At 39.0% G+C, this 10000-nt stretch overlaps 1 protein-coding gene across 1 annotated transcript in view; it reads left to right on the top strand.

Moving 5' to 3' along the window:
- The first annotated feature begins 1249 nt into the window (after positions 1–1249).
- The window catches only part of LOC146472345 (uncharacterized), a 38676-nt gene continuing 29925 nt past the window's right edge, over positions 1250–10000 (top strand). Inside the window, exons 1-7 of the mRNA XM_085119701.1 lie at positions 1250–1380; positions 2194–2424; positions 2987–3280; positions 4299–4403; positions 5245–5877; positions 7384–7609; positions 9230–9510. Coding sequence (XP_084975827.1) covers positions 1260–1380; positions 2194–2424; positions 2987–3280; positions 4299–4403; positions 5245–5877; positions 7384–7609; positions 9230–9510 — 1891 coding nt within the window. The 5' untranslated portion in view covers positions 1250–1259. The remainder of the gene's footprint in view (positions 1381–2193; positions 2425–2986; positions 3281–4298; positions 4404–5244; positions 5878–7383; positions 7610–9229; positions 9511–10000) is intronic.

Genomic DNA, 10000 nt, shown 5'->3' with positions numbered 1-10000 from the left:
TTTTGTTTATTCTTTATCATTTTGACAGACCAGTCCGTCGGATTTCTTTACATAGACGATTCAAAAACATACAAAGGAAACACCGCCCGATTGAAAACCAAGTTTATGTTACCCATTTACAACTGCTTGTCATTCTCCTATCATATGCGAGGAAGAGAGATGGAAAAGTTAAGTGTGTATCTGAAAAGCTATCAACGCAACGAGACCCTTCTTTGGAGACTGTCAGGAGAGCAATCAGAGGGATGGAAACACGGAGAAATACCTATTAACAGCAGCAACGTTTTTGAGGTTTGTAACACTTTTTAGTAGTCATTCAGGGATTGCAAAGATTGGCTGACTCATCATTAACTATTTAAACAATAGAATGTGTCTAGATCTGTCGAGGGACTATCAGCTGATAAAAAAACTGAAAAAAAAAGTAATTTTGTATAGCGCATAATTCCATGACGAGATGATCAAATGCGCTTTATAGCCAGAGACATTTGCCCGCGGAAATTTTAGTAATATGCTCTTAAAACAAATATAGTCCAAAAAATTAAAAGCTTGGAAGGTTTATGTGCCAGGTTTAAAAACATCAAACTATCATACCGATAATCCCGAGACAGAAAAAAGCCATCATTCTTATTGTTCACTACTAATTTCTCTTTAAACAAGAATGACTGAATTCGCCAGCGCGTTGACTTGAGTATTTGCTTATAAAAAGTAACTCGCACCTAAAGACAATTGCAAGTAATTGAAAAAGCACAAAATTCTGAACATGTGGCCTGGGCTTATATGCATTCAAAGGCATTTTCTAAAACGTTATTTATGCAGGGAATTTTGCGTTTCAAAAGCGGTATGTTTTGACAAATTAGCTCGTAACTCTCCCCCCAACTCTAAAAACGCTTCCTTGTTGTCACATTTTAAAATTTCTCGCAGGACGTTTCTATTAAGGAAGGTTTTTAAACCATGAGTTAATTAACGCTTTACATTCCTTATTGCGTTTCATTAACGTTATAAGCGCAACATCATCATTATTGGGGGGTTTATATAGGATTAGCTAGGAAGGATTTCATCGTGTGATATTCGTGTGAAATATTTCGGAGGGTTTTAATTTATATTAGGAAGAGGCTTATGCTCGCAAGTTTACGGTATTCTCCTCTTGTTCGATTGGTGAGGGAATGGTTAAACCACACCTTAATAGCGTTTGGCATCAGTGACACAAGTAATCTTTTAAATATCAATTTGTCCAGAATATTTCGATATATTCTTTCTAGGTTATGTTTGAAGAAGTCATTGGCAATTGGCTTGGAAGCGATACAGCTATTGGAAACGTGAAGTTCACCAAGAACGATAATTGTTCATTTCTACCAGATAGTGCTCGGCCAGTATATGTTGGAGGTAGGCAAACAACACGGTCCTCTGACTTCATCTTAGAAAAATCTAAAAATCCAAGATGGCAGACGTTCAAATATAATGACAGAATTATGACGTCATCTATCTACAGTGGCTTCAAGGGACATACATTTCTCCTACCTTTTTCTTGTTACTTGCGATTTGTATTTTCCTACTTGCGAATTGCGAGTTGCAAGTTGCTACTTTGTTTTGGATGAACTACTTCAGTCTTGCTTACATTATAAGACGCCAAATTACGAAAATGTATTTAAGTCGATTGTAGAGACATGGCTCACATTTTCACCTTTGAAAGCTTGACAAACACTTTCTTCTTCAGTACCGTAAACCTGAAGAATAACATAATAATTTCTGTCAGTACCTTACATCAGTTTGCTTCACCGACAAAACTGTAAGGTGAAAACACACAATACTTCTTATTATTTGCTCTCTTTGTCGTTGTGCAAGCCATGACTTCAACTTAGAATCCGTTGTCGATGTCACTTGGTATTCTTACTCTTAAGGAAGTGGCAAGTAGCAAGTCGCAAGTACTTATGAAGCCACCTTTTTTGTGGCCTTCAAAAGAGACAATTATGCACGTGGTAAATTATACCCTCCAAGTTTCTTTGTCATAACTTAAATGACATTGAAATTATGAAAAGAGCCAGAATATGCCACCCCTCTTCTCCTCCCACCCACCTTCCAGCACCAGGGCTCACGAACTAAAAAACATCAAACAATACAAAACAGATGAAATATAGGACAAAAAAATGACTTGTGTCTCCTTGTTGTTCTACGTTAATTCGTGTCTTGTGCTATCAGATTTTAGATCAGCTATTATCGGCCACATTCCAGCATACAAAGCTCGTATCGAGAGCTGGTTAACTTCTGTTAGTTTCTATGGCAAGCTCTGGAAGCCTTGCTACAGTGCTGTACGGGACGGCTGGAACAGTGGTGTGTTTCATCAGAAGTGTGATGGAAAGGGAGCCACGTTAACAGTTGCTAGAATCAGTAACACCATTTTTGGAGGATTTACAGAGCAAAGTTGGGGAAGTATGTCTTCTAAAATTAATTATCTCGTGCTTAAAAGATAACCGTGGAATTTGCTTTGGCCAACAGAGAATTTCTGTCTTGTCGTTCAGGCTGGAAAGCTGAACAAAGACACTCCTCACCGATGAATCATCAAGCATTATACTATACATAACAGATACTAACCTATAATTCTTTCACTTTTGAGTCAAACGTTTGAATCGTGTAACCAATAAATTTGTTAACTGTACATGTGTTGCTGTTTATTATGACGTACATGGTGACTCTAACGTTTGAGTCTGGGATAAATTCCTAATGTGGTATCAATTCCGTAGAGGCTATAGAGTGGTTCTCTTCTACTTTGCTGCATGTTTACTCTTTAGAATAATTAGGTTATTCGTGCTAAACATAGCAAAGTGTTACCATTCAATTTAAAGCTATTATACAGTAATTCCCTTTTGTCTTGTTGTTGAAATGCATTTTAAGGAGCTTCTAAATTTTGTGACGGTTAATGAAAGGGTAGAAAACTTCATCCTCCACGTTTCACCATGCACCAGTCACTAACAAGATCTTTCCATTTCCGCAGGTTCGTTCGAAGGTTACGTGGTCAGCACCAAATCATTCCTATTTCGTTTCGAGAAGACCCTGGGTCAACCATACAAAGAAGTAGTTCTTGGATTGGAAAACGTTTATAAAATGGTTCACTGGAGAAAGGAGCGGGGACCGATATTTGGGTTGGAAGAGCTAGGACTGTCATCGGACATGCGCAAAGCTATAACCAGTAGGCTGTCTATGTACGGAGAAGAGCGTACTAATGAGACTTCGTTATTGCAAGTGAACAGTACATACGTACATGATATAGAGGTCTTAGCTGTTGGAGGTGAGTCAAAGAGTGTTTGAATCTTGATCTGTCTTGTTGTAAATCATTCTGAGAGTTTGAGAGTCCTGATGCTTTACTTCTATAATAGCTGGTGATCTAAGGAGGAGCAAAATAATATATCGATTGGAAACTTTAATTGTAATTGCTTGAGGCTGGAAGAAGCGAACCTTTCGGCCATTCTTGGTGGAAATATTTTCTTTTTCCTAAACAAAATTGTCGTCGAACTAAAATGATCTCATCTCTGTGTTGAAATACTTCTTTTTCTAGCCACTGATTTTGTGATTTCCCCCACAACTTTTAACGTCCTCTAAGATTGCTTGTCCAGCATATGCCGCTTGAGTTTCGCTGCAGTGCGTCCACTTTTTTCCTCGAGATAGTCTATTTAATTAATCAAAATTTAACAGAAATATACCGATTACTTCTCACTGTCAATAAGTTTCGGTTAGCACCTTCAGAGGCTCAAAAATGCAGCCACCTAAAGGCCTTATGTTATCGTACATGGTTTGGTGCGATTTACCTCGTAAGGTATCTGAGAAGTTACCAGACAATTTGTGCAACATATTATCAGGGTAACAAACAAGACAGCGTTAAGCTCTCAATTCTACTTTCTAAAACAGATTCTGCCACGTGTAACGCAACGACGATGATTATGTCAAAAGATAGCTTACTCTGTGTACTTTCAGTTCGTGCAGCAGGCAGACTTGTCACGTAACGCCACTGCGACACAAGTTATATGTAAAAGTGCAAAGTGTGGCGCCTTTTCTATTGGAAAAAAGGTCATTTTCAATTCATACACTACTGTGAAACTTGAATCACTTAATTCCACCAATTCTTTTAATCAGCTCTTAAAACTATGTTTATTTAGTTGAAAACCTGGTGCTCTTGACTTTAAACTTTTATATTTTATCTTTAATAATATAAAACAAATAGACGTCGTCATGTTGATTGGGACGTGTGCTTAGGTCCTGGGATTGAAAGGGTGTAAGCCGATATTAACGTTTTGACACATTTTTACCAGGAACAAGCTGTCCAAGTCAATGTCCTCTGTATCAGCTTTGTGATGAAGCCCAAGGTGCATGTGTTTGGGATTTGACTTTCCGAGATGCTCATTTTTGTAATCCAGGTAAGTTGGTAAAAACAAAGAGAAGATAAGGGGGAGAGAGTTAAGCCCGTCCATGTACATCTTAGCTCAATGACATTAGCTTATTTTTAGATCAACCACAAACGACGGCTTTCATTATTTCCTCAAAACTGGATTGGTTTGAAGTGTTGTCTGGCGAGAGTCTGAGCGTTTCAAAAAAAATTCAGTGGTGTTATTCTTTGCAGAATCCTTACCTATATGAGATGGACGTCAACGAACTCCATTTACTCTACAACGTCTAATTCAGTAATCGAATCAGTCAGGCAGCAGTCAACTCGACGTGGTAACCCAAACCCTGAGGATTGACACTATTCAGAACAAGGAAACTGCCTGTAACATAAAACGTTATTAGCAACAATGAACACTTGTTTACAAATGGGAAACCAAATTTCCACCTCACTCCCTCGCCAGTTAGCCTTTCAGAGAAAGAGAGAAAAATGTGCTGCTCCAATGTAATACTTGTTTGCGTGTTTTTTGAAATTCTTTTACTGTGACATTGTCCAAGGAAGGGACAGCATGGCCACACTGCAAATATAATACGGTATTTTGGAGAGCTTACCCTGACGCCTTATTAATATCCGACATTCTGAAAATGATGTGCCATATTTAATTAAGGGCATTAGATGGGCGAGTGGTGTTTCAAATTGCTGCATTCCGTAAACAAAATGGCCGGTCTGGCTGGCCAATCGTGACAAATGGAAAGCATCTTAAGAATGGACGTGACGTGACACAACAGGAATATGAAAAGATCACACTGTTTCGGGAAATCGTAAGATGAAAGGAACGCCAACTCAATGCTATTGTTTTATTGTTTACTCTACAGGTAACCCAACTAATTACTGGCCACTGGAAGACCACACAAACATGATAAACCTTAGAGGGGACCTATGGGGAACTTTTAATGGAACTGTAGGAACTACGCGTGGAGCAAGACTAGGGGCCGTGTACACTAGTGGCCGAGATGCAGTTATTAACCTGGGTGAGGTCAGAGACGTTTGTTTCACTGACCCTTTGTCCTGTGTCAGTGGTTTTACGGTTTCTTTGTGGTTGAAGCAGAGACCAATCAGTGTCGCACAAGAGTTTGTCAGTATAGGAGATAAAAACAAAGAAGAAGAAGCCACCTTTAGTTTGTTCCAACAGGATGGAAGAATGGAAAAGCATCTCGCTGTAAGAGTCTCAGCGTCATCAAGGAGATGTGTTTATGCTTTTTCTGTTCCACAGTCTCTATGGTCTCATTACGTATTCGTCTGGAATACAACCCAGTTACTGATTTTCAGAAATAGTCATATGGTGAACGAGTTCCTCAACAAAGATGAATTGTGCACCGAGGAAACTGAGAACTCCACCAAGCTTCCAGTTGTAATTTTAAAAGGTGACGCAGTTTTTGATGATTTTAAGATTTGGAACAGAACGCTGCAGCCAAATGAAGTGGAGGAGATGTACAGCTGCGTAAAAGGTAACACCACTCCAGTAACATTAAGACCTAACAAAACTCTTTTCTCTTTTCCTAAGTAGAGGCACTGGTGTTGCAGTGGTCAGTTCGTCAGATTCTTGAACGAACATTCCATCGAAAAACTGGCTGGAGGCGGAGTAAAGCATCGTGCTTTTGTACAAAGGATTCGTGTTAATGATAAAGTTTTATCGAGCACATATTCTCCTGTAGAAGGAATTTTTTAGACTTGCTTTAAAAAGAGACACATTGGCTATTTCGTGTGTCTTTGTCAAGAATAGAAGGACGTTATGTGGCGATCCACTTTTACTAGTTATGTCTACGTAGCACATAAGGTTTCGAAACGAGCTGATCCATTCGATCTAAAAATGCCAAGTTCTTTAAATTCTAACTAGAAGTTAGAAAAGAGAGCCTAGAGGCCATTTTCCCCATTTTTACCAGTATGATAAAACTAAATTACACGGTATTAAGTTGTAGGAGTAAGAGGCTACAAAGAAAAAATGTATATACAACACCGGCTGGAGTGCCGGGGGTGGTACTCCCCAATATAAGCTATATAGGTATGTGCGGCCTCAAAGGTATGGTTTCTGACCCGTTATGGTCTGAAATAGGGTATAGATTTTAGCCATTTGGCCTAAAAGTCTGAAAAGGGGTATGGATGTTACAGAAACGGGTACCTTTCTAGAAACCAGGTCTGAAAAGGGGAGGTACAATCTTGGTCAAGACTGTTAAGAAACTTTCTGTCGACCTAAAAATTCCACCACTGAAGTGATACATTAGGGAGCTTTATCAACGACAACGGCAACGGCATCTATAGCCTGCGAACACAGACGTATTTCCGGGGAGAGAGGCAACGGCCGGAAATAGGTCTGCGTTTGCAGGCTACGGCAACTAAACAACACTTTAAAATATAACTTCGCGTTACTTCTGCTTCTTTGCTATTATTCCAATTCGCTCAACTTGTACAGTGTGCGCGAAGTATCCGGGAACTAAGTTCATATCGTTCAAGTAAGGAGGGAGAATGAAAAACTCACTGTCATGTGCTCACGTTCTCCACAAAACCTTGAATTTGGTCATTTCACGTTGTTGTTTTGCTGATGACGGCAAAGAAATGTACCAAAACATAAAACACACGTGCAGAGCGATTGTTGTTTCTCACTAAACTTATTGTTTATTGACGTACTCGTTGCCGTCGCCGTCGTCGTTGCTAAGACTCCCTATCAAAACTCAGGGTGAGGGGGTAGTGAAGTTTTGTTTTTCTCCAGACGGTGTTTGAAATCTATGCTTACAATTTCGTATTTTTCTCAACTAGTTTTGTCCAAGATTGCAGGTCTGAAAAAGGGTGCTACAAAATTACATATTTTAATCGGAAATAGAAAACCAAGCCGCACACCACTACCAAAAATTCCGATGACTAACCTCCCCTCCTCCTGACCGGGAGTGTTGCCCGTTACCGTGACTGCACACGGTCATTTGCTCCTAACCAGGGACGTTTTTTTTTCTCTCACACAGCGCCCTCCTGGACATGTAAGATGTCGGATTGGTCAAAAAGCTTTAAGAAACATGGATTGTCCCAATGTCTTGAGGACAAATCTTTTCTCAATGGCTTACAAAGAGAAGAAAATGGTGGCTTAGAGGATTTCATTGATCGATTACAGGGCGGCTGGTGTTGCTCGCTTCCACCGGTGTACAAAACCCAGAATCTGAATTGTCACAATGCAAAGTTCCATTACGATGGGTAATAACTAAATGCTATTTAAACACCTTAAATGGGATGACACCAGAGTATTATTTTAAGATCATGTTTTGTTTTTCGCAATAATGCGAATTCCTATCATTTAAAGGGGAAGTATTACGCGAATCTGAAGTCATTTCAAAAATAAAAAAATGTTTGTCTGTCAACAGAAAGAAAACAATAATTGTCTAGTTTTGTTGTAAATTTTCCCCCAAGTGCAATAAAACTTTCGATTAGTGCCTCTGGCCAGAGACAGGGTAGGTCAGAATGGATTGAAACTTGAGAAATTTTAGGCTAATGTTTTTCAAGTTTTCGCATTTTTGTTTCCAAACTCCGCTAAGACAGATTATGAGTCGTTCCTTTCACGAAATTAGTTGATTTGTTTCCTGTCGTTGTTCTAGAATTATTTTGTAGCTAGGTAAAGGTATTATTCCATTTTTAACAAAAGAGGTCAATAACCCCATGATACTTCCCCTTTAAGGAATACCGCAAACGCACTAACTCTTCCACAACTCCGCACTGAATATTTAAAGGGAAGTTTCTCATACAGTGGAGCTCAGTTGTGGAACAGTTTCCCTTAGCATTACGCCAAGCGACTTCATTGAACGATTTTAGGACTAAATTGAGTCGCCACAATTTTAAGTAGGATTTTAAACTCGGCCTGCAAGGAATGCAGCATTTATTGTTTTAATTTTGTTTCTTTTATAATTGTAGTTAGGAAGATACATAGTTAATTGATTAAGATTAAAGTATAGCTGATGGAAATACCGTGTCTAAATAATTAAAGTTATCGTATCGTAGTGAGTTCTACATAGAGAAATATTGGTTAATGAATTACCTCTCCGTGTGCGTGTTTCCCAGCAGTCGCCAAATCCCATTGACTTCTGGCTGTTAAACAGAGCTCATTCACTCAGAAGCCTTACAGGAAATCACGCCAAACCGACCACATGCTGTCACTGAGTGTGGTTACGGCCACGGTTCGTTATGTGCGTTTGCAAGTTTATGCGGCAAGGCCCATAAACTTGGCGAAAAATAAAATGAGACTAATATTTACGCGGTACGAACTAAACAAGCTAGTTCAGTTAGTATTCTTCGTATAGCTAGGTAAAGCTATCTCTGTTGGCAAGCACGCGTGACACAAGGATGAATTAAAGTTAACGAGTACTGAAGATTGTTTTCCATACCACTTAATTACGCATTGATATTTTTCAAAATTAGGAGCAGATCGGACAGTCACTTGCTTGTTAAAGCATTTTATAAGAAAAATTAAAAGTAACGCTGTTCGAAACGTCGAATAGCGTTACTTTTAATTTTTCTTAGGAGCAAATCCCCCTACAAAAGTCCTGACTTCACACAAATCAGTCTCTTTTTGAGCAAGTTTTTACAAACGTGATATCAGTAAAAGCAATTCGCGAGTGGAGGTCTTAGCAATCTTCATGCCAAAATATTGGACCAGGAACCTATAAGGGAATCAATCAAAGTATTTCTTTTTATCATTGAGTAATCGAAGTATTTAAATCAGCGTTGTTCACGTTGATCCTTACTTTTCTTTCTTCTTGAGCTTATTTGATGTATGGTTTCATCTCATGCACTTCAACAATCTTTTGAATCATTATTTTACAGACAAAGTGGCATCTTCTCTTGCTATAACAAGTTCTTTCTTCGTGGTCTCAACCGTTTCGGTGGTAATCAAGCAACCATCGATTTTATCAAACACGGGAGGTGCTGCAGGCCTGCAAAACATGCACCAAACTATGGCGGCTGCTATAAGCACACCATTTCCTCGTTTGACAAACCTGGACTATTTAAGTGTAAAGACAACTACTACATCACTCAGATACGCACGCGAAACTGCCTCCAACTTCGTTGCATCTACCAGTTCAAATGTTGTAGCATGGAATCAGGTATGAGGTGAAGGAAAGGAGTTCATGCAACTCCAAGTAATTAATTAATTGGTTGTTAGATCAGTAGATCATCCGTTCGATATATGGATCAAATTTGTTGGATACCTGACTGATTGGCTGATTGACTGATTGATTGATTGATTGATTGATTGATTGATTGATTGATTGATTGATTGATTGATTGATTGTGATTGACTCACTGACTGACTCACTGACTGATTGGCTGATTGGTTGATTGATTGGCTGACTGACTGACTGACTGATTGCATGATTGATTGATTGATTGATTGATTGATTAGCTGGTTGGTGGAATCTTTTGTGACATGTACATTCACGGGGATTTTTGGATTACATGCCTTTTTGCCCGGTGCTCATCAAAAAGTCACAAGACAAGATGACAAGAGGTCAGTTGTATAGTATCGCAGGGTTTCATTATAATCAATATATTCCCACGAAAATGTGAAATTGATTACTCTGATATCGTTATCAG

The sequence above is a fragment of the Pavona decussata genome, unplaced genomic scaffold, assembly GCF_977016875.1.
Source record: "Pavona decussata unplaced genomic scaffold, jaPavDecu1.1 SCAFFOLD_100, whole genome shotgun sequence".
Taxonomy (NCBI): Eukaryota; Metazoa; Cnidaria; class Anthozoa; order Scleractinia; family Agariciidae; genus Pavona; species Pavona decussata.
Note: the sequence above shows the minus strand (reverse complement) of the source record. Positions and strands in the feature narration are given on the sequence as shown.